We start from the raw sequence: 25,004 nt of genomic DNA, 5'->3' as shown, positions 1-25,004 counted from the left end.
AACAATCTGTGTCCTTTGAAATGATGGAGTTCAGTAAAACTTGTAGTTTCAAGGAATCCAGATATTTAAAAGTAGATGCTTATACTTCCTAAAAATTTAGTGTTAAATATTTTCATGCCTGGATTAGTAGTTTACGAGTCTATGTGGAAAGCTTGATATTTATGTACGTACTTTGTGCATGCATCCATAACCAGTAATGCTAAATAAATCTGCTACTAAATAATATCCTTTCTTCTGGCAGCTCACTCATCCATTCTGCTACAGTGCAACAGTGTCTAAAGCTGAGAAAGCTGTGGAGACTCTGAGGCCTTTCCCTGCTCAAACCTGCTTCCATTAAAACAGTCATTATGAGGAATATAGTAGTTACGTAAACGGAGAACGCTTTGGGGAAGCGTAATCTACATTTAAGATCAAGAGAGATTCCAAATTTTATTTTAGTATTATAATACAGTTTTGAGCATGCTTAAATACAATTTCAAAGGAAATTAATACTCGATTCAAATTACTTTCTTCTTGTCACCCTTCCCTACACCTGTTGGCCTGTCTGAATTAGCATATATATGAAAAACAAGTGCATCCAGGGGACAAATCCAGCTAAGAACAGAAAACTTTGACCCAGATCCTCAAAGGTATTTAAGCTCCTAGCTTCCATTAATTTCATTCCAAGTTAGGAGCCTAAATACCTTTGAGGATCTGGGCCTTTACATTTAACAAATAACCCACAAAAGAGACCATTAAGGCCTTGCCTCCTAGAGCCTGGCTACTCCTCATGCTTTAGGACATACGCCAATCTCTTAACAGTTTATGAAGAAACTTCCCCTGTAGGCAGTTTGCTATAAAATGGTCTGTTATGGAGCATTTTATACCGTCCCCTGAAGCATGTGGTACTGGTCTCTGTCAGTGACAGAATATTGGACTAAATGGGCCAGGGGTTTTACCCAATATGGCATTCTGATGTTCCTAATTTGCAGTAATGACAGAGACACCCACTGTGAATGACTGAAATTTATGATTTAATGCATAGTTGAACTAGTAGAATAAAAAAACCACAAAGGATAATAAGGCAAAGAATGTAGTTTATTAATTTCAGTGATTTTAATTTAGGAAATATCAATAAATGTATACAAATGTTCTAGTAAATACATTAGTATATTTGAATTACAAAATGGAAGTTTTACTAACATAAGACCTCATTACAGTGTTCTCTTATGATTTTATTACCTTGTTTACTTTCAATTTACAAAAGTCTCAATAGATGCCCACCCCATGATCTGGAAGACATTAAAACATAGTAGTATTCACACTATTACATCTTTGCTGAGATTTAGGGGGACAGTGCTAATATTTTTTTTAATGTGCATTGATTAATGAAGTGCAGATTAGCGAGGTTCTACTTAATGTTTTTAATAACTATTCAATTATCAACTAATTCAGTTATGTGGAAATTAGAATGTAGGCCTACTCCCAAGCGGTTAAACGGTTAAGTTCTAAGAGCTTGATCCTCCCATTAAAAATCAATATCAAAATACACATTGATTTCAACGGAATAGGATCAAGACTTAACAGCCGATGGACATGCAGTTCACCAATTCTTTTCTTTGTGTCAGTTTGCCACTACATATGGGTCCTAATACAAAGCCCAACAAAGTTAATGGAAATAATCCCTTTGTATGGGTCTTGGATCCCGTTCACACACTTGATCAACAAGTCATCAGTCAGAATAGTTATCTAGCATGAAGAATTCTACTGGATTAAAAGGAAGAATATATTTGCAATAAAAATAACTATAAGGCTCTGGATATATTTGATAGCACATAACTACTTATTCATTTACATATTGCAGCTTTTCAAACTGGTTTAACTCAGGTGAGTTGGGGCTCCTCTCTTCTTTGACAGTGTCACAATTCCTAGCAGGCCAGATGGACCAGACTCTAGTGACAGCTATAAACTACTTTGCTGGTCTGCCATGTCTCTTGTCAGGTTCTTGTAAGAGAAAATTACCTTTCAAATGTTGTGTTTGATATCCTTAATAGTCACAAATTTGTCCAGTCCTTTGACAGCCAAGTCTGTTAGAAAAGCATGTATCTTAGAAAAACAGATAGGCCAAAGATACTTGTTATTTGTATGAATGTTTGGTAGGAAGTTAGAAGGCTTTGCTTAAAAATAAAAGGCAATTCCCCAAAACAAAAACACATTCCTGTACAGAGGGCCCACCCAAGACCGTGGACTACAAGTATATAAGCCCTCACACTGAAATTTAACTGATGTCCATAGGGTCAAGGCACATAAAGTCAATGTCTTTGAGGCCCTAAAACCTCAATAATGTAGCTTTGTGCTACAGAGGTGAAATCCATTTATGCCCAAAATCTGGCACCAGGGAAAAGGTTGCAGAACAGCCTCACCACAGCCACTGCTTGAGCCTCTGGGCTGATGTAACAGCTGTAACCTTAGCCTACCATGCTACTTCCATGCATGTGAGTACCATGGCTTTTCTCTTGGCTATCCCATGCCTGCCCTGTTTGGGGCCAGTGTGGAATCTCCTTCTGCAAGCTGCAGAAGTTACCCACTCTCTAATTCCTGCTGCACAGCCCCACGCAGGCTTACATCGCTAGCCTTCCATCCCTGACAAACTTTACACTGACTGCAGAGTTTGTCAGTAAAGAGGATAACTACAATGATAATGGCATTCCATAGCTAAACATACTCAAAAGAAACTATATCTCATCTGTTTAAACCATTGAGAGCTGTATCCCAGTGCACAAGTCTGCTATAAGGCACAAATTAGCAATCTCTTCTGAAATCTTTGCAACATCTTCCTGCTTGCTGGGCTTAATTTTCATAACTAGGGAGATCACAGTGTTTGTTTAAAACAAAGCAAAAGAAAAACGCTCTGCTGTTTAATCTGTGCACTGCAATGCAACAATTTCAGTTAAAAGAACAGTTAAAAGTTAATGCCCTTGACCCCAGAAAATATTTACTTTTTGCAATATGTGAACTGTAGTTGTAAAAGTATTTTATTTCAGAAATGAAGATTATAAAAAAAAACGGAAGAAGAATGTGGTTTAGTGTGTCCAAGAGGCCTCTGGATAATCACCTCCCAGGCAAGCTTCCATCACAAAGCGGATACGCTTGGTTCTAGAGATATTCAACAACATTATGCTTGGTGTTCTTTGCTCAGTGTCAGTTCTTGGAATACCATTGTCTAGCCTTGTGGAGGCATCTTTCCTCTGCCACAGGTCAAGTACTACTGCAATGGCAGTTACAGCTAGGTGTGAAGTAGCCCAACCTGACTGAGGCCCACTCAAGGCCTTGCCTATATTTAGGATTGCCAGGTGTGCAGTTTTCGACCGGAACACCCAGTTGAAAAGGGACCCTGGTGGCTCCGCTCTGCACCACCAACCAGGCTCTTAAAAGTCTGGTTGGCGGTGCTGCAGGGTTAAGGCAGGCTAGTCCCTACCTGTCCTGGCACTGTGCTGCGCCCCGGAAGCGGCCAGCACGTCCGGCTCCTAGACAGGGGGGCCATGGGGCTCTGCGCTCAGCACTGGCTCTGCACTCCCACTGGCTGGGAACCGTGGCCAATGGGAGGTGGTGTCTGCGGGTAAGAGCAGCACGCAGAGCCTACTGGCCCTGCCCCCTACCCAGGAGCCAGACCTGCTGGATGCTTCCAGGGCACATCGCAGAGCTAGAACAGGCAGGGAGCCTGCCTTAGCCCCGCTGACTGGGAGCCACCTGAGGTAAGCCCGCATCCCAAGCACAGCCCTGAGACCCCCCACAACACAGAGCCCTCCTCCCACAGCCCAACTCCCTGCCTCAACCCGCAGCCCCATCCTGCACTCCGAATCCCTCGGCCCCTCCCCAAACCCCTCTCCTGCACCCCAAACCCCTCATCCCTGGCCCCAGCCCAGACCAGACCCTGCCCCCCAACCCAGAGCCCATACCCCCTCCCACAACCCAATCCCCTGCCTCAACCTGCAGCCCCCTCCCACGCTCCAAATCCCTTGGCCCCGTCCCCCAGCCTGGAGCCCCCTCCTGTATCCCAAACCCCTCAGCCCCAGCCCAGAGCCTGCACCCCAACTCCCTGACCCCACACCCCAACTCCCTGACCCAGCCTGGAGTCCCCTCCTTCACCCTGAATTCATTTCTGGCCGCACCCCAGAACCTGCACCCCCAGTTAGAGCCTTCACCCCCTCTCACAGCCCAACCCCCTTGCTCCAGCCCAGTGAAAGTGAGTGAGGGTGGGGGAGAGTGAGCCACCGAGGGAGAGGAAATGTAGTGACTCAGGGGCGGAGCCTCAGGGTAGGGGCAGGGCTAGGATGTTCGGTTTTGTGTGATTAGAACAGTGGTGGGCAAACTGCGGGCCGCATACGGCCTGTCAGGATAAATCCGCTGGCGGGCCACAAGACAGTGTTTACATTGGCTATACACAGGCACAGCCACCTGCAGCTCCCAGTGGTCGCAGTTTGCCATTCCTGGCCAATAGGAGCTGCGGGAAGTGGTGGCCAGCATGTCCCTGCGGCCCATGCCACTTCCCGCAGCTCCCATTGGCCAGGAACGGCGAACTGTGACCACTGGGAGCTGCAGGCGGCCATGCCTGCAGATGGCCAATATAAACATGGTCTTGGGGACAGGCAGCGGATTACCCTGATGGGCCATAGGTTGCCTACCACTGGATTAGAAAGTTGGCAACCCTATATATCCCCAACTGTGCCAGCTGCCTCATTGGATACCACCAGCAACACATGATTGTGGGGGTTTAGTGTCTGAATAAAAAGAGTTAACGTGAACACTTGTGCTATAACTCTAGTGAGTTTGTTACTGAAGACAAGCCCTTAGATGGTAAACTCTCCAGGGCAGGGTTTTTTCAGGTAGATGTTTTTACAGTGACTAGCACAATGGAGCTCTGATCCCTGATTAGGGCCTCAAGATACTAATGCAATATATAAAATAAATAATAATATGCAGAAGTTTCAAGAGCAACCTTTGCAAAACAAATAAAGTCTATGCATTAACTGAGGAAATATTTTAATTAATAATTTTTTTAGCAATAATATATAAAAGTTTGAATTTCTAGTTAAAGTTTTAATAAAAACTTGTACTGCCTTTGAAAATACAAACAAACCACATTATGGAACTCAAAAGCTGAAAGCAGCATCATAAGAGAGTGCAATATCTTATCAGAATTTAGATGTAGAAAAGACCTAAACATTCACCTAGATCACCTCACTGGGGGCCAGTTCATTGAGTCATAGAGTTTTAGGCCAGAAGGGAACACCAGATCATCTAGTCAGATTTCCTTTATATCTCAGGCCACCAACATCACCCGCACCCCCACACTGAATCAGTTCAAAATTGTTCCTTACAATATATTCTCCATTGCTCTATCCAGTCTTGTTTCTGGTTTGGGAAACCCTTTTACAATTTACTAAAACTCACCATAAGGAAATATGTTCTGATATTTGACCTAAACTTCTCTCTCTTTTGGCCTAAACTGTTTATTTTTGCCCTGTTACTCCTAGCTGCCCTCTAGAGCATCATAATTCTTCTCTCTCCTCCGGGTTTAATCCTTTCAAAAACATGACCTTTAGTTCAAGTTTGGCTTTGTGCAAGAAGATTTCTGAATTAGAGCTACTGTCTATTTAGGGCTTTTCCCCTAATATTCACCTGGATTTCTAAAGAAGAGAGGCTCTCACCAAGGTTAAAAAGCATTTGAAGACTTTGGAATTGAGGATGTTCATTCAGGTTGAGTGTGTATATAATTTTATGGAACTATATTGGGATACCCACATTTTGTCCAATTGAGGTCACAATAGCTATGTACCAGGTCACACTTGATAAGCTCCAAGCAGCACGTACAGACCACACCTCCATGACTACAGAGAGAGAAAAGGACTTAGGGTGCACAAGGTGGGTGCACATACATTCCGTGGCACAGAGCCCAGCTCTACAGTAGTCCAAATGGGGCACAATCAAAGTACACCTCTCTCTGCAGCAGCTAGTCCTCTCCACTGCTTGTGCCCACTTGCAGAGGCTATTTCCATAGCTGAAACCAAAAGATTATTTTCTCTTGCCATTCCAGAGAGATGCCCAGGTGTACAGCACACTTCTTTGGGTGGGTCTATGGATTTGGATCTACTCTCATCTTTAATGAGGAGGTAGGCAGAGACTACAAGCTCCAGAATTAAATCTTTATTTTGCATCTTAAACTGGAACATTGCAATATGTTTTCCTTTGGATTTATACTTCTGTTCTTTATCTTCTAGAGGGTCAAGAAACCTGGTACTTATTCTCCAGCAGGAAGAATGGCAGCACTGCAAATCAAACCACCAGAATAACTCGGTCTTACTTCCAGTTTTAGAGTGAAATCCTGCTTATCTTACCCCTATGAATATGGCAATATTCCAATTTACTTTGGTCCCTACAATTTAATATTCTGTTGTGATAAAAAGTGATTTAGTTATAGTAATCACTTGTTTCATGTTATACAAAATATTATTGAAAAATGGACATTTGTCTTAATCTTCTTGACTAGTTAAAACAACTTCCCTGCTATTAGTTTACTCCACTGTTTTACATTTGTCAGCAACAGATTGAAAGATAACTATTTATAGTATGAAAATCTAGTGAAATTTTCTTCATCATCATTTTATTCCTATTCAAAGAAAAGTCAAACTACTCAAACAGCATCCCTTTCAGTTTTATACTTTATCGGATATGAAGTGAGCTGTAGCTCACGAAAGCTCATGCTCAAATAAATTGGTTAGTCTCTAAGGTGCCACAAGTACTCCTTTTCTAATAGCAACAAACAAGATGTGAAATTTACAAAAACTAGAATTAGCCCGGAGAAAAAAAGAGTTAGATGGGACTTGACTGAGTATTCCATAGTGACAGTATAAAGGTATAGTGAAAACTAATCATTCCCTTGTTCTAGTATTATGTTAAAGAGTAAAAACAACAGATCACTTGATAGGGAAATCCTGAATTCTGTACTTAGGCAAACTCCCATTGACCTGAAGGGAGATTTATACAAGTAAGTACTGAGTTGATCTTTCAACATTTATACATTGCTTAACTTTACTCCTGTGAGTAGCCCCATTGATTTTATAGGACCAATTCATATGAATAAAGTTAAATATCTGTATATTTGTAGGATTGGTGACTAAGAATAGAAGAATTTGTCCCTTTATTAATTTAGAATAAAATGAAAGGAAATACTAGTTCATAACTTGTGAATTCTGCCACAGAAGGTCATTGAGTCAAACACGGTCACTGAATTTTTTTAAAAGGTTGTATAATAACATAACAATGATCAATCACATTTGTAACTGTTGTACATTTGTAGGTATAATATTCAAAAATATCTGTTATAAACATACTCTGATAAAGATAATCAGATTTCATACTTCAAGGCATAAGATGATCACTGACACACTGGAAGGGTCAGAAGGAAGCTCTTGATTATCCCATCATCACCCTATATGCAATTTTGCACAAAGAGTTAGGTGCATTATGGTTTTGTTTTTAAACTTCTACTGCCAGAGCAAGATACTGGATTTAATGGATCAATATTTTGAATCAGTAAAGCACTTCTTTTGTAACTACTCCATGCATTCTATCAGGGTGCAACCTTCTAGTCTACCATAATGAGTTAACAGTATTTTTTAAATAGCCAAAACAAAATATTATTCTTAATGCAAGGGCCAGGAGGTTCTTTATTATGTTTTAACTCTAAAACTCAGACCTCCAAATGGAAGACCCACTGTATATGCACAAAATGAGACTCATCATTACTTATGCTAGCTCAGAAAATCCATATCCAAGTAAGTTTTCAAAAAGCAACTTCTTTTAAATTCAGGAATCAGAATGCTACAAAAATTGGAGATATTGCAACACCTGATTTGAGACAGTCTGAAATATGAAACCACTATAAATGTGGAGGACTCAGAGACCTCTTGATTTATTTCAGAGTTCATTAAAGAGAGAGACAGTGGGCTATGCCAATTTAATTTCAGCATTGATGTTACTTCAAACTGCAGTTTAGCCAACCTAGAACCCACATCATATAAATAACATTTACAAAGCTGCAAAATTTGCAGTTCTTTACTATATATCTCCTTAGTTTTCTATTTACGTCCTCCTCCATGCAGACAAAACAGAACGATGTATTTGCAGTTGTTCATCCCTACATAGGACTCTGATGAATCTCACTGCATGCAATGTTATCACTCATCTGCTGAACTGAGTGAGAATGTTTTCACTTACAGATACCTAGTGGCATCTCACATTACTTTAACAGCATTTCATACATTTTGTTCAGTCTAACCAAAGCACCTTAAAAAAACCCTTTCAATAATAGAGGTATTTTTAAAAGATCTTATAGAATAAATGAATATTGTCTCTCGACTTTGCAAGATTAAGTCAGGGATACCATTACTCATAAATATCAGGAACAAAGCACCCAAATCAAAGCAATCTCTGAAAAAGAATCAAAACAGATTTTAAAAGGCTGCAAAATGCTTTGATTTAAAAAAATAACAAAACTCAACTACTGTATTAAAATTTGTTGCTTTAAGTTTTATTTTTCATTTCCCATCTTTTATGGACAGACAATGCCAAAATTATGATGGACCAACACAAAATTACGATGGACCAACATAGATATGTGACAGGTTCCACTTACTTGTATTAAAACCCTCTCTACATATCTCTTTGCACTGTGAAAAAACTAAATAGCTGCATCTACCTACCTGTACATTCAATCTGCTTTATTTACAGTGTCTTGAGAGAGACAGAGAGGACACCATGATACATAACTGCCAGACTATCCCACATCAGTTTCAGCTTTTACTCTGAATAAAAGAGTACCATAATAACACAAGTCATACCAATGAGTTTCTTTCCAGACATCAATTTTTAAAAAAAACTGCCACCCAGAGACAGAAAAAAAAGTTATCCACTTTGTACTTTATGGACTACAAAATAAAATAATTTAAAAAACCCAACCTCTCACTCTTAATTAAAAATAAATCAAACAAATAAACTTACTAAGAAGAGATTTTCTTTTTGACCATCCTTCTTTTTAAATTTTTTTTTCAGACAAATGATCTTCACTGATTATAAAGGAAAATATTTCCTAAGCCACCTGCCTTTTTTTTTAAGTCACACAAATAGATAACGTCCTTTTTTATTATTATTTTTAAACTGACACTTTCTATAAAAACCCTCTGTACTTTTCCCCCCTCTCTACTACCTCCAAGATGGTAGGAAAGTTGTTGTTTTGGAGGGCAGAGGAGCTGCTCTCTGATGTTATGTCCTCTCAGTGCCTGTAGTGGTGCTGTAGGAGGCTGCTGGCTCTCTTCTTGAGCAGCCCCAGCAGCCCTGCCTTCTTTGCTGGAGAATATATTCAGGGATTCCCCTTAATAATCACCTACCCTCTGAGCACTTTGTACTTTTAAAATAATAAAAAGCTCCCCAAAGCTTTCTCCCCCCCAAACGCAGGATCTCCTCAGAGCCAGGGGGGCAGCAGCTGCTCAGCACAGAGCCCGAGCCTGTTCCCGGTCCCTCTGCTGGGGAGGAAACTCTGATCTGTCAGCCCAGCAGAGGGAAAGGGGGGAGAGGCGAGAGAGGAGAAAAAAAAAGCAGCTGGAAAGGTAAGCCAGGCCCGGCCTGCATCCTCGGGCTCGCGTAGCGCGGCAGGCGGCGCGCAAGGGGCAGGGCGGGCGGCCAGGCGGACTACGCGAGCCCGGGGATTCGACGGAGTGCTGTAGGCCGCAGTAGAGGTGAGGGGTGTCGGAGGGGTTGTTAAGACTTTCGGGCGCTAGGGAGGCAGGAAACGGGGGGTGAAGCGGCCGCTGGATCCCGGGGGACGGGAAGCGGGGCCTCAGTGTGTTTGAATGTAAGGTTAAGGGCGGCGAAGGGGGCGGGTAGGCCTCAGCCCGGCGGGGCCTAGCCGCTCCCCGCCCCCGCCGGTCCCCCCGCTGCGGCCCCCCACTCACGAAGGCGGGCGGGCTGCTCCTGCCCTGCATGCTGCACTGGGCTCCACGGGTTTGGGGGGGTCGCCGAGGCCGCAGCAGGGGCTGGAGCCTCCCCCCGCCCGCCGGACGGGGATGTGGGGGCAGCGGAGCGGAGCCCCCCGGGGGCGGAATTTCATGGGATCATATAATTACTGAAGTTTATTTTAATTATAATTACGGCTGGAGAATGACAGCCCCCCCTCCCCCATCGCAGCCTGGGAGGCGGGTCCCGCCGTCGGTCGGTGGGGGGGAGGGGTAGATTTAACAGCAGCCGGCGGCCTTTAAAGTTTAATTTAAGGTTCACTTTCTCTCCCCTCCTCCCAATAACCTGCCCATTTTATACCTGCTGCTTATAAGTAAAATCGTGGGGAGAATATTGTCTTCTTTACTAAATGAGGTGGGGGGTTAAATCCTTCCCTTCCCCGCCCCCCCAACCAACCCCTGTCTCCCTCCTTTCTGTTTCCTTATAGCCTCCTCCACCATGTGCATGTCAATTTTGCTTTGAGTTATTTTGTTTGAATTATAACTTTTTAGGCCCCCCACCCGCCTGTGGTGGGGACTAAAGGTTTGGGGACCTGGGGAGTTGTTAGATGGACATAGGTTGGTCTCATGAGAAGCAGCCTTGCATCATTTGACTCCAACTCCTTCTGTAATTTTGAGTGTGAATAAATCTTCCCCCCTCCTTTAGTGCTCCTCTGAATTATTTACTCTTGCAGTGTCATTATATCTTTCCAGCTAACTTCTGTGTCTTCTTGAGAGTTTTGCAGGTGCTGTCATTGATAGTCCAAGCACACTGACACGTGCAGCATTCTTGGTCTGACTCTAGATTTGTGAATGGGGTGTGTAAACTCCTCCTTATTTGAGGTCTGATCCTGCAGACTATTATCTTGTGTACTGTTTACTACCAGGAGTACTTTAAGTAAGCCCTATGCTTGGTACTGATGTGTTTGCTGGTTGGGGCTGTTGGTCAGTTTTGTATAAGAAGTCTAGGGAAAGATGTTTCCACAGATCACTCTTTGATAACAAGGAAGGAGAAACTTTTGCATCCAAAGGTGTTTTCAAACTTGGATCTTGATCCTATAGTCTAAATCTGATAATCTGTCTGCAGATTATTATGTCTGTATGGAATCTCACCCCCTAATTGCAGGATCAGGGCCTGATTTATCAGTCATTTATAGTGGCAAGTAATTAATTTGATGTGAATATAATTCTTATCCAGGAACCGTCTTTACAATCCTAGTACATAAAACTGAAAATGAAAGCAGTTTTCCTGGGGAAAGTCAAGTGCGTTACCTATAGTTGAGAAGAGGGTCTACTGTTGGAGACATGCATCTTTCACAGCATAGGTAAAATAGCTCTGATTTTTAATAGCTATAGATACCAGTGATTTGTTCCAGTGCATTTTAAAAATATTTATTAATTGCTTTGTACAAATAACATTGAAGCATTTTTAAAAGCAAAAAAAAGCTTGACTTGACACCTGCTATTCCACTTTCTGATTTCAGAATAACCAAGTTATAGTTAGCCCTAATTTTGTTACCTAGCAATCTGCAGTAAATGTCTATGTTCTCCATTGTGAGCACTTCTTGAGAGTTGATTTGCCATTCTTTGTTTGTTTGTAAATTTAGAGCAATATGTCCTGTTCATATATTGCCCTCCACTGTATCAACATTAGCTCATGCTTGGACTTTGCTGGCAAAGTATTACGCTGACTGACAATCCAACCTCCAGAGTGCTATTCTGTTGTAAGAAACTGGCACTTGGAAACCAATGGGACAGCTATAACTTTGTCAGAGCTGACTTATGGACTTCTGAGTGAAAGATCCCAATAATATTTTTATTTATACAAAGTTTCTACTTTTTATTTTTATTCTTGTTTTTGGAAAAATTATAGAAACTAACAATATAAAGAAAACATCCCAAATTATCTATATCTATATTTTCTTTTAATGTGTGTGATTCACGTTTTCATGAAAATTTAGGCTCTGATTCTGCAAATGTTTATGCATGTGCTTACTTTTACACATTGTTTGGTGTAAATTACCAAAGCTTCGTTGTGAAGCTATGACAGTTACAGCAGCTGAGAGTCTGCTCTGTGAGTATCCCCAGTGACTTATTTTACACACTGTGAGTGGTCCTACTGAAATCAGTGGTGCTATTCAGTGTGTAAAGATAAGTTTATGTGCAAGTCTTTGCAGCATTGGGAATAAAAGTGCATATTTGATTTTTGTTAAACCTTATACGCAAGTGCATAATTGGAATTATTTAAAATAAGTACTTCATAATGTCATGGCCCTCTCCCTGCAGCTGTAGAGTAGCTGCTAGATGTATTGCAGAATTTTTCTAAAGACAATTAGTTCACTTTCAAACCATGCAAGTTAAAGTTATAAAGGAGGCTTTCAAGAGAGCATTTCTAGGTTATCAAGGTTTTCACGGTATGTCCTTAGCCTCTAAATTTTCTCACTGGATTCTGGTTTGTTTTGACATTTATAGTGTACCTGTACAATAACTTTGTTTTGTTTTTTAATGTTATGATGGCTAAAAGATCCCATTTATTCCTTTTTCTGAAAACCTGTCTCCTGCAAAGACAGCCTGCTCTGGCAGAGCACCATATGTGCATAGAAGTTGGTGTAGGTCTGGGTGGGCACATGGCTCTGCCTTTGTGGGTCTGACTGCAGGATTGGGGCTTCAGCATTTAAAGATAAATGCTAAAGTCTGTGTTAATGATAATTCAGAAGACCTAGATCCTGATCTTGCAACCCTCACTGACATGAATAATCCCATTGAAGTCAATGGGAATACTTCCTTGAGTAAGGTTTGGAGCATCAGGCTATTTTGCTGTACATATCTCCCCTTCTTTAAATATCCTTTGCAGTTTAACTCCCTGCTTCCCCATCTTAAATGGTAGCGGATATTTAAAGTTTGTGTATCTTTGTACTACTTATTCCATGTGCTGACTATTGGGTAAAATGGTTTGGCTAGAATTAAAACCTCTACTTCTGTGCACTTTCCAAAGGAGAATAAATAGACGAATCAGTTCAGTTTTGTATCTGTACAAGTTAGTTTCTAAGTAGGTTCATTTGCTGCTGCCAGTTGTAATCCAAGCATTGTCTGACCATTATTAATCAGAGTAACACAATTATTGGATTACATTTTAGTATATTTTAAAATGTAATTCTGTTGATTAGTACTGAGCCTAAAGGTACCACATTCTCACGTTGTATATATTGGTTCCATTCAACCGCTTTTTGCAGACTTGGAGCCCTAACCGTTCTGAGAAGACAGAATGAGGACAGTGTTGTCACTTCTGGCTTCCTAGGTAGATTTGAATATATGAAAAAATAGTCAAATATAGAATTACAGATAATTAAAGAAAAATGCTGTTATGATTAAATTAACATGTTTCTAAAATCTGAGCGCCAACATGGAAACCAAGACTATGCAGCTGCCATGTAGAGCCTGAATCACTTTGTTTCCTAAAATGACATTTAGCATCAAATGTTAAATATTTTTTGCTTAAATCATGGCAACATTTTTTAGCCAATACATTTTATATCAGCAGTGATAATTCAGTAACACAAGCTAGGGAGTGTGTGTTTGTGTATATGTACATGTTTGGTCAGTCACTGTTGTATCCCAGTGAGCCTTGATCCTTCAAATGGATCTTGAGTGAACACTGGCACTCATGTGGAGCACCGCTGCTCTTGGTAGGGCTCTTCAAAGGCCTCACAGATGAGGGTCAGGGATGTTCGAATTATGTTTTGTTAACTCTTGTAGCTGACTCTCATTCCCTCCATGCTACTGGAAGTCTCTTCTGTCAGAAGATGGAAGATAGTTCTATCTGGCTAATGGAGTCTTTTAATTTTGTTCTGTGGTTGTTTCCAGAATTATAGCAGATTTGGTTTTGTGACTAACTGTAGTAGTGACCTGAGCTGTTAAATGGAATTAAACTAAAGTAATGATTAGATCATAGTATGGGAATAAAGGGTTGTAGCTTTATGGCACTAATGAAGATCAAAATGAGGTGTGGTGTGACTTTTCTCTGTAGAATAGAAAACTCTTTAAGGAAAGACTAGGTGGTGCAAGATTAGTAATATGAAATGGAACATTTCAGCTCTGTCAGTAACAACTGGAAGTTATTCCTGTATGGTGGGCTGTGTGATGAGTTCGGTGGGGTCAGTCCAGTTCTGAGTAGATCAGAGCCGTGTCACACAAGCCACCAAAATTGCTATGCTTATTGGCAGTCTCAGCAGGGAAGCTAAAGATTTAACAGGTGTGAAAGCCGAACCTCTGGTACCTAGAGGTGGGCTTTCCAGGTCAGGGTTGAGGAGCAGCGTAGGAGCTTACACAACTTCCATGCACGCTGTATTGTTCTGTGAGTAAACAGAGGACTTCGGTCTCTCTGGCCATCAAATTGGCACATTTTAGAAACTCTGATATGGAAAATGCATTTGTCTTATGTCATGCATACACATGGACTAGTATCATAACACTAAATGCACACTACACATTTAAAAATACAAAACAACCAAATTGAAGTGACATCTTTAATGATGGCATGGAAGCTACAATGTGAATCTTTAAACTTAGTCCTCATAATTATACATCTTTTAGCCCCAGACAGATAATTGCAATCCAATTTACAATGCACTTGAGGATTCCATTCCCTAAATGTGCCTCACGCACGTAGAAATGTCTAACTCCAAGCATACATTTTAAAATGTAACTAATCTATGTGCATTAAAGTATTATTATAATATTTGCAGTACAAGTGTCTTCTCAAAATTAAGAGTATCCTTGGTGTGCTAGAATCCCATGGGCTCTCCCTCTGTGACTGGGCCACCAATTTCCATCCTAGAGTAGAGCACATATCACGTTTCTGCATAAGATAATACAGACATTCAGTGTATGATTTTACAAGGGGAAATCTCCGCCAGTTTGCTCATGCCACAGAGAGTGGCTTTGCCTTGTGTTCAGCCCAGTCTCACAACATATTCCCTCATAATGCTGAGTTAGCTCTCACATACACAGACAGAATATTTACCAGAGGAACAGGTTTTCTCTTTTATTCATCCTCTCAGTAGCAAAGCATAGAGAGAATGATATGGTCCTGGATTTGAAATGTTGCTGTATTTTGCTGAGACAAAATGGGTGAGGTAGTACCATTTATTGGACCAACTTCTGTTGGAGAAAGAGACAAGCTTTTGAGCTACACAGAGCTGCTCTTCAGGTCACACTGCAAACTAACTGTATTTTGCTATCATCTGTTTTCTGGGTCCTCTTGTGTATTTCTCCTTGTTGCCGCTGACTAATATTAAACGTCACTTCTTTAAAATTGTCTATTAATATATAGCCCATGCTTCTAAAAAAGTGACTTCTGGTTTTTAAGTAGCAGTTTCTGTGCATACATGGGAAACTGCAGGCACAAATTTGGAAAGTGAGTTGAAGCGGTCTGAAGACTCAGTCTCTAGCATAGGCACAAAAGATACAAATCAAGTTTCAGAAGGTTTTATGCTCTGATATTTTTGGTGCAAAGCACTTGGCTTTCCAGAGGAAGTCCACATTTCAGAGTCTTTATCTGTTACTGAGTTTTGTGGGACAAAAAAAATTTCTCGTCCACCCACTATTTAACAAACATGGTTTCAGTTCTTTTCAGATAAGCTACTTGTGCTTATTGCAATGTATTGCTCTACTTGCTTATTTAGTGGCAAGAAATATTCTGTAAAAAAGAGCTATATTTCATTCACTGTAAAATACAAGTTCGGATCAAAATGAAAAAATATAAAGTTCTTACAATATGTGTATGCTATGGTAGTAAAAAGAAAAAGCTTCTTTAGATCCAGGGTTACATTTTGTTTATTATAGGCCCTGATCCTGCAATCAGACCCATGTGGGCAGATTCCACAGTTCCTCTTACTTCAGTGGAGTTCTGTATGGGCACTGGGGTCTGCCCCTGAAGATCAAATTGCAAGATTAAGACTATAGGCAACTGCTACAGTTTTATGTAATGGATAGATTTGCTTTTGTTACCGTTGTATATTATTAAATATATTGCTATATGATTACAGTGATGCAGGTGATCGCTTTCTGTCAGACAGAATGTTTCACAAGGTACTGTTCACATGAGTTTGTCTTGGTGCATATGCACAGAATCCAGTAATTCGAACTCAGTGATTGTTATGGACTGGGATGTATGTGATCTGGCTTAGAAGTCAGAGCAGGAGTCAGGTCTAGTGGGCAAGCAGGTATCCAGTTTGGGGAACAAAGCCAAGTGTCAGCACCAGAGTCAACTGTCAATTACCAGAGCCAGGGATCAAGTCAGAGTCAGAACCAGGAATTGAAGCTGAGTGTCAGAGCTGAGGTTAGATGCTAAATGCCAGAGCCAGGGTCAGAAGCTAGGGTCAGACCCAGGACTGGTAACTGATGTTTGGAGGCAAGGTATAAGGGCAGCAACTGGAGGAGAGGCAAGGGTCAAGCACAGAGCAGAAGCACAGTGGGAAGAGGAGCAAAGGCAGGGGTGAAGCAGGAGCCAGGAACAGAGCAGGCAGGTTAGGTGAAAGAGACAGGCACAAGCAGAGTCCAGTGCAGCCATTCCAGGACCAATCGGTGGAGCCAACCAGTCCTCCAATCAGAGCTCCTGTGCGGGGTGCCTTTGCTAACACTGTAGTGCAGTGGTCTCCAAACTGGGGTACGCGAGATGATCCCAGGGGGTGTGCAGCAGCAGGAGCACCGCCGGACGGCACTCCGCCATTTTTTTTCTTCAGCGGCAGCTCTGCACGTCCATGGCTGGTGTTCCCCTCCGGCGGCGCGTCTGCGGCAGGTCTTCCGGTCTTCACCCTGAGGGTGCGCGAGCCAAAAAGTTTGGAGACTGCTGCTGTAGAGCAGTGGTTCTCAAACTTTTGTGCTGGTTACCCTTTTCACATAACAAGCCTCTGAGTGCAACCCACCTTATAAATGAAAAACACTTTTTTTATATATTGAATACCATTATAAATGCTGGAAGCAAAGCGGGGTTTGGGGTAGAGGCTGACAGTTCGCGACCCCCCATGTAATAACCTTGTGACCTCCTGAGGGGTCCTGACCCCCAGTTTGAGAACCCCTGCTGAAGTGCTACTAGCTTGTCAGTCCACCAGATTTCAGCAGACATTGGGTGGAGGGCGAGGATCCAGCAGCTGTCTGGGGACGCCTAGTCCTGGGTTCAAGACCTGGGATTTTACGGTGATTCCCATCCCCCCAAAGATCCATTGCTTTCTGATATTAATTGTTTATACTTTATATGACATCATAGTTCTGCATGGTGCCTTACACGTACATAAAAAGGAAAATACTGTGCCTGTCTTGAGGAGCTTACATTTTAAGTTAATTCTAGAAACACAGCGAGAACGATAACAGACCTCAGTGGAAAAGTGATAGGGAAGTATCTTGATGGAGAAGGGAATTCAATTCATGGAAATTGGCTGTGGGCAAACTACAACAATGAAACTGGCTGTTTAGGGTATTCTTGTTAGTTATGTTGGAATAGTTTTAAATAACTTTGATTTTCTTTGGTGTATCAACTTGGAAAATCTTCACAAAATAAATTTGTGAGGCGAGATTTGAATGAGAAGACGATTATGCCTTGACTAATCTTTCACTGGTCAAAGGGGACAGCTTGAAAAGAAGGCATGAAGAAATGAATAGGAGAAGAAAACAATGGGTGTGGTTAGGTGGGTGACTTCTGTGGCTGAGCAGGAAGGGGATGAGATGGGGCAATAGGTAGTAATGAAGCCAGCAGTGTCGGCAGCAGTGAAATTTCTGTGACAGTCGTATGTATGTGTGTTTCCCTCTCTGGAGGGAAGAAAAAGTTGACCTATTGGGCTGAATTCATCTCTCTGTTATACACCTGAAACCTTATTGACTCCACTGGCTTTGTATGATGTTACTGAGGGCAGAATTTGGCATACAGTTTTCTACTAATGGTTATAGAAGGAATAACTAAAGAACAGAAATCTGGCTTGTTGTGGACACACAAACCTTATTCTGAGCTCACTTACACTCGGGACTTGATGGACTTGAAATCTTGTCAGTAAAATGAGTTAAACTTATGTTGGGAGGGTACTATGCTAATTTTTGTGGTTTTACAGTCACATTTTCCTATTTTAAAAAAAAACTTTTCCATTGTGCATATGAAAGACTGTCACAATTTCCCCCCTCCCCTTGCAGCTCCCAGCTGCTTTCTGTTCTAGTAACCTTGGGTTTTCCTTGTGACAATAGTAGGAATAAGCTTTTTGGACAAAAGTCTGATTTTTTTTTAAGTTGATTGTGTCTATTTGACATCAGTAAGAGTTATCCTGGGGTAAAACAGGTGTATGAACAAGACTTCCTAATCTGTACCAAAACACTCTTGTTCCTACCAAGATGTTTGAGATCTCCATAAAGCTTTACTTTCTTTAAAATGTATTTATTTTTTGAATACATTTAAATCACTTTTATCACCTCTATTTCTGTTCCACAAATGCTTATCAGAGAGACAGAACATAGCCAGCCAATGAATAAAATACTTTATATGACAAATGCGTTATCTGGATTGCTGATTTTATGATGAAAGATTATTTTTATTTTATAAAAATTGTCTTAAATTAGTTCCTCGAATTGAAGTCTTGAGAATGGCTAACAGGTTTTTGGGTGACACAGAGAATGATTCTCATGTTGATACCATGTCAGTCGTATGTATATGAACACTGTATAGTTAGTGTGATTCAGTCCAAAGCTTTTGAAACAGTTTGAAAATGTGATAACTTTCCAAACCATAGTTTCAAAAGGGAATCCTATTGTCTTAATAGTTGGTAAGGGCTTCCTCATAAGGCTACTTAAGCGTGTTTTATAGAAACGTCTTTCCCTTGATTAGTCCACTTTCGTGAGATCATTTTGCTGAAATACTGTTTCTCCCTACAGTGGACTTGATTCTTCACTGCCTTGCTCGGTCACGTATGCCAATGAAAAGCAGGCATAAAATGCTGCTGATTTCATAGCATTTTACACTGATTGTACAAAGGTAAATGACTGTCCAAGATGCAGGGCAGTGGAGAGTAAGTCCCAGTGTCTGCAGTCTTTGCATCTTAGCATCGGCAATGGAACTGTTTCTTTAATAGAACTAATTTTGGGGGGGACAGGAGGTGTAAGTTGATAGTTTTAAAAACTGTTCAAATTTCAAATAGAAATAAATATTTTTCTCTACGTTTTTTGTTACAGGAAATGGTATAAAAATATAGTTTAAATAATTTCTTTGTGAGTCATCCAGTTTTCAGAGGTGGCTGTGGTTGCTACAGGTGCTCTATACCTCTGAAACTCAGGCTACTTATTTAGGTGCCTAAATGTGGATTTATTTGCCTAACATTAGGCATCCCAAGTTTTCAAGGATTTGCCTAAATGGATTACCAAATTTGTGTTAAATAATCTTAATTAACCCACATCCTCCTCTGCAAAAGCCCAGGAGAACAGTTGGAACTTGCAGCTTGTCCTGAATGTCACCAAATCCAAGCTCTGATTAACCAAGGAGGGAAATAAATTCCAGAGCAAAGGACCCCCCCCCCCGTTCTATTTTTACCAGGCAGTTAACTAGAGCACCTCAGATTATCTCAACTGCTGTAGTAATAGATGAAGCAATCTTTCAAATAGCTGGGATCCAAACCATTTATGGTTTTAAAGAGCAAATCCAGTGCCTTAACAGTCTTTGCTTTATTATTATCATTATTGTTATTTGTACTACTGTAGTGCCTAGGAGCTCTATTCATGGACCAGGACGCCATTGTGCTAGGCGCTGTAGAAACACAGAACAGAAAGATGGTCCCTGCCCCAAAAAGCTTACTATCTAACTATGACAAGAGACAACAGATGGATACAGACAGACTGAGAAGTACAAGGAAACAATAGATCTCCAATCCATTCTGATGGGATATATTCTGGTGACTGGTTTTGAATTTCTGTAGTACTCATTCCTCGGTACATTCAGAGAAATTGGTTAAAGTGATTGATGTTGGCTTGAATAGTATAAATAATTATTGGACTTAATTTGGGGTATGATAAGATGTTGATTTATATTTGTGCTTCATTGTTCTGGTGAAAATGAAGTACTAACGTTGCGTGTGTGTGCGCGCAGAGAGTGATCTGGTGTAAAAGTTTTATTGCATGTATTTGGAATGGCCCTCGTTATTCACAAATGAGTTATGTAACTCCCCCCAAACTTATCAGTAAACACTTTACGCCATATTACCCCATTGTGTATTCAGTAGCGTATGTCACATATGTTAGATGTAAAACTATGTCAGAAGTGTTTTGTAGTATTTGTTTAGTTTATTGAAATTGTTTCTTGTATCCCTTTCCTTGTAAATCTAGTTCTTTTGTTACCCTAAGTACCACTGTGCAATGCTTGGTGTGAGAGACATTTTAACTAACACTCTCAAAAATGACTTAAAACAGCTTTTCTAGACCTAAAAATGTCACAACACTAAAGTAGTTTTCTCAGGGAGCTATCAGGCTGGAAGTGATCACTAGACCATAGTGGGAAGCTCCCATTTCCAATATATAAAGCTCCCTTTCTAGTCCTTTTGGGGCCACTGGATAATTAACTTTTAAGTTATGACATTTTCATTTATAGAAAAGCTGTTCTGGCCCGGGACTGAACTGGGCTTCAGATAGGAGTGCAGTTTTTTGGGTGGGGTGGAGGAAACCTTTCTCTGGCGGACTTTGTAGCTCCACGGTGGTTTGCAATATTAAAATGTTTACCAGGAAGAAGGATTATTGGGAGAAGAGGGTAAGTCAGCTGGTCCTGGGTATGTGTTAAATTACACAAGCATATGACAAATCAACTTATCACATGAATAGCACCTCTATGTACATGGTGTACAAAACTTAATTGAAAAAATGGAGCACACCAAGTTCGGGACTGCATTTCAATTCTTCAGAGTTGCCTGTTTAGTTAATATTTGAACGTGATCATTACAAACAGATTTTTCACAATGTAAGTTGGGCATTAGCAAAGCAGCTGCATCATGTATGTAGAGCTGAACCTAATTGAAAACTGCTCTGGAATAGAAGGAAGTGATTGCTAAAAACTCCAGAGTGGTGGGGAATCCAGAATTGAAAGGGGTGGCATGTGAGATCACAAATTTCTTTCCATATACCTTAGTAACTTCTGCATTTAAAAAATGACTCCCTGCTACAGCTAATGGGTGAAATCCTGGCTTTCCTGAAACCAATGGGAGTTTTGCTATTGACTTCAGTAGAGCCAGGCTTTCACCCAATAAGTATGACAAGTAAGAAAAATCTGTTTGGCCTTGGAAAAGGCTGATTACAGATTTATGCAGTCTGTGCGGACTACAAATTCTGAAAACCGTACACCAGATGTGGGCCATGCAGCTACAGCAAAAACTTTCTGAGCTGCATGAGTGCTAAAATTAAATTCTAACATATCAGGGCTACTATCTTCAAAAGGTTGTTCTGAGCAATTTCAGAGTAACAGCCGTGTTAGTCTGTATTCGCAAAAAGAAAAGGAGTACTTGTGGCACTTTAGAGACTAACCAATTTATTTGAGCATAAGCTTTTGTGAGCTACAGCTCACTTCATCGGATGCATACTGTGGAAAGTGTAGAAGATCTTTTTATACGCACAAAGCATGAAAAAATACCTTCCCCCACCCCACTCTCCTGCTGGTAATAGCTTATCTAAAGTGATCACTCTCCTTACAATGTGTATGATAATCAAAGTGGGCCATTTCCAGCACAAATCCAGGGTTTAACAAGAATGTCTGTGGGGTGGGGGGTAGGAAAAAACAAGGGGAAATAGGTTATCTTGCATAATGACTTAGCCACTCCCAGTCTCTATTCAAGCCTAAATTAGTTGTATCCAATTTGCAAATAGAAAACATGGCTGTTATTCTGAAACCTGTCAATTTGCAAATGAATTCCAATTCAACAGTCTCTCACTGGAGTCTGGTTTTGAAGTTTTTTTGTTGTAATATCGCAACTTTCATGTCTGTAATCGCGTGACCAGAGAGATTGAAGTGTTCTCCGACTGGTTTATGAATGTTATAATTCTTGACATCCGATTTGTGTCCATTTATTCTTTTACGTAGAGACTGTCCGGTTTGACCAATGTACATGGCAGAGGGGCATTGCTGGCACATGATAGCATATATCACATTGGTGGATGTGCAGGTGAAAGAGCCTCTGATAGTGTGGCTGATGTTATTAGGCCCTGTGATGGTGTCCCCTGAATAGATATGTTACCAACAGCAGAGTGGGTTTGTGTGTGTGTGGGGCGGGGGGGAGAAAGAGAACCTGGATTTGTGCTGGAAATGGCCCAACTTGATTATCAGACACATTGTAAGGAGAGTGATCACTTTAGATAAGCTATTACCAGCAGGAGAGTGGGGTGGGGGGAGGTATTTTTTTCATGCTTTGTGTGTATAAAAAGATCTTCTACACTTTCCACAGTATGCATCCGATGAAGTGAGCTGTAGCTCACGAAAGCTTATGCTCAAATAAATTGGTTAGTCTCTAAGGTGCCACAAGTACTCCTTGTCATTCTGAGCAATGTATTCCACTGAATACCAGCATGCAAAAATTTGGGTTAGTGATATGTCTACATTCCAGTTAATAATTGAATGTGGATTATCTAATTAATCCAATTTGTTGGGTGTTGGCTGAGCCACATGCTGAGAAGCAACATCCAACACCTTGCTTACTATGCAAAACGGTCCTGTCTGATTTAATCTTGACTGACTTGGACCCTTTTTGATATTTTTCTTAGACAATCTGCTTCATCTGACTCGTCATCATTCCAGGATAGTGGTCTCCTTGGGGCTCTCTCCTAACATTGATATGGTACAGAAGATTTAAAATCAGGTACTGTCATGTGCCCTTCCCCTAAACAAAAACAAAACGCAAAACTTAATGCATCTTTTTTTCCATGTGATTTATCTTAATATTTTTGGTTCTTTCAGCTGATGTTCACAAGGAATAGAGTCACGTGATGTATGAAGGCAAACACATACACTTCTCTGAGGTTGACAATAAGCCCTTGTGCTCATATAGCCCCAAACTGTGCAAGCAGAGGCGACTTAACGGCTACGCCTTCTGTATCAGACACGTTCTGGAGGACAAGACTGCCCCCTTCAAGCAATGTGAATATGTGGCCAAGTATAACAGCCAACGCTGCACCAACCCTATCCCCAAATCTGAGGACCGTAGGTGAGTGATGGTGGCCCCCAATGAATTAGAAATAGTTTCAGTCAGCTTGGCTACAAATTTGGTATTTCTGATTGGGAACTGTCTTCATGGTTAGGGAGAAAGGAGTCAAATAGATTGAATATCAGTATGTTTCTGTAAGCCTTTTTTTTTTTTTTTTATGACCAATATTTTTTTTTGTTGTTTGTGGGGAATCAGGGGAAAAGGAAGAATTCCAAGGATATAGACAAGCAAGATTACTGCTTTTCCTCAAATTTCACTTCAAACTCTATTGATCAAACCTTTTACATAATATTTACTTTTTCTACTTCATTTGTTTAGCTACTGAGGATATCTGGGAATTGATGCTCTTAAAAGGTGCTTGAATTGCTTGAGGAAGATTGTGGCTGGACATCTGGGTTGGGGGGTTTGGCAAAACATATAGCAGGGGAGTTGCAACAGTGCATAGGCTCCTGGTGAAAGTTTGGGGAGCTCAGGGCAGAGTCCAAGTTCAGGTACTCACATGGCCCCAATAACCATATTCTTTGAGCACCTCACACTTGTTAATAAGTATATGTTCACAGTATACCTGTGTGGAAGGGAAGTATTATCCATATCTCATAGTAGGAGGATTGAGGCACAGAAATTAAATGACTTGCCCAAGGTTACATAGGAAGTCTGTGGCAGAGCCAGGAATTGGAACCAGACTTCCAAAATCCCAGTCTGGTTCATTAGCCACAAGACCATTCTTGCTCGCCATTTAAGACTGGCTTGAACATTGACATCATTCGAGTTGCATGGGGTGTAAGTAAGGGCAGAATTTGGTTTTAATTTCCTTATGTTGTGTCTGACTTGCATACACGTTGTGGTCAGAAATGTGTCTGACTTCTAATTTTGGCTGCATGGTGCCCACGACATTTTATTTCTGAAGAGCCACTATCACACTTCTCACCACTAGCATGGTATTTCATCCTTTGAAATAAAGTGTTTATTAGCTATCTGAGATTGGGATTTGTTCCATGGACATCATTATTTTTAACCGAAAAAGTAAACAGAATATGACAAAAAAGAAATGGACAGCTATCTGCTGACTTTTCATGTTGTTAGCTGCCATTTGCTAACCTTTCACATTATTAATAGTGTTCCCACTGTACTCTACATATAACTTCCTTTTCGGTTCACAGCTCCCTCTTTTGTCTGAAACAACGGTTGGATTGTGCTCTAAATTAACTTGCATTTCACCTGCCATTTCAGTTGAGGAGACTGATGAAGTGAGAAGAATGTTTGTTAAAAGCTCTAGGGCAAATGCTCAGATGGCACAGTATGAATAATTTCAAGCCATGATTTGATAAACATTGACCATTCCTCTGCTAGTATCCAATAGAGACTGGAGATAAGTTAAAAAAAACATAACGGAAATTGTCAGATCAAATGATACATTGTCATTTCAGATGCAAGAACTAAATGTGCCAAAATCCCTGTTCACCTTCTAATCAGACTTTCTATAAAACCTCCAAAATTTAGTGAAAGTTCCTAGGTCCCATGTGTCCCCATGTAATTTGATATTAATCTTTCAAGTGTGAAACCAATTCATTGTGTAAAATAAAATGTATCAAAATGTGCACAGTACACTATGATAACTTCTGGAGTGTGTTGTACTAGAATAATTAAACTGCATGACAAGCGTCGCATTACAGCCTTTGAAAGTTGAGGACAGCTGGAGCGTGAAGAAGGGAATAAAACTTTAATCTCAAATGAGAGATGTTGGAATGAATATTTTCAAAGACTG

General features: G+C 40.8%; 1 protein-coding gene and 1 long non-coding RNA gene across 2 annotated transcripts in view; one reads left to right on the top strand and one right to left on the bottom strand.

The window, feature by feature from the left end:
* Positions 1–5,101: 5,101 nt before the first annotated feature.
* Positions 5,102–9,338, bottom strand: LOC311528286. The gene is made up of 3 exons (XR_014713561.1): positions 9,248–9,338; positions 8,745–8,846; positions 5,102–6,308 (listed from the first exon to the last, which is right to left on the bottom strand). It is a non-coding gene; the product is annotated as an uncharacterized lncRNA (long non-coding RNA).
* Positions 9,339–10,787: 1,449 nt separating this feature from the next.
* Positions 10,788–25,004, top strand: part of INO80D (INO80 complex subunit D) — a 56,456-nt gene continuing 42,239 nt past the window's right edge. The window contains exons 1-4 of the mRNA XM_084643112.1: positions 10,788–10,849; positions 11,230–11,356; positions 22,800–22,894; positions 22,993–23,239. Coding sequence (XP_084499238.1) covers positions 23,022–23,239 — 218 coding nt within the window. The 5' untranslated portion in view covers positions 10,788–10,849; positions 11,230–11,356; positions 22,800–22,894; positions 22,993–23,021. The remainder of the gene's footprint in view (positions 10,850–11,229; positions 11,357–22,799; positions 22,895–22,992; positions 23,240–25,004) is intronic.

The sequence above is a fragment of the Lepidochelys olivacea genome (genome assembly GCF_965140295.1).
Source record: "Lepidochelys olivacea isolate rLepOli2 genome assembly, chromosome: 11".
In the NCBI taxonomy this organism is placed as follows: Eukaryota; Metazoa; Chordata; order Testudines; family Cheloniidae; genus Lepidochelys; species Lepidochelys olivacea.
This window is presented reverse-complemented; position numbering and strand designations above follow the sequence as displayed.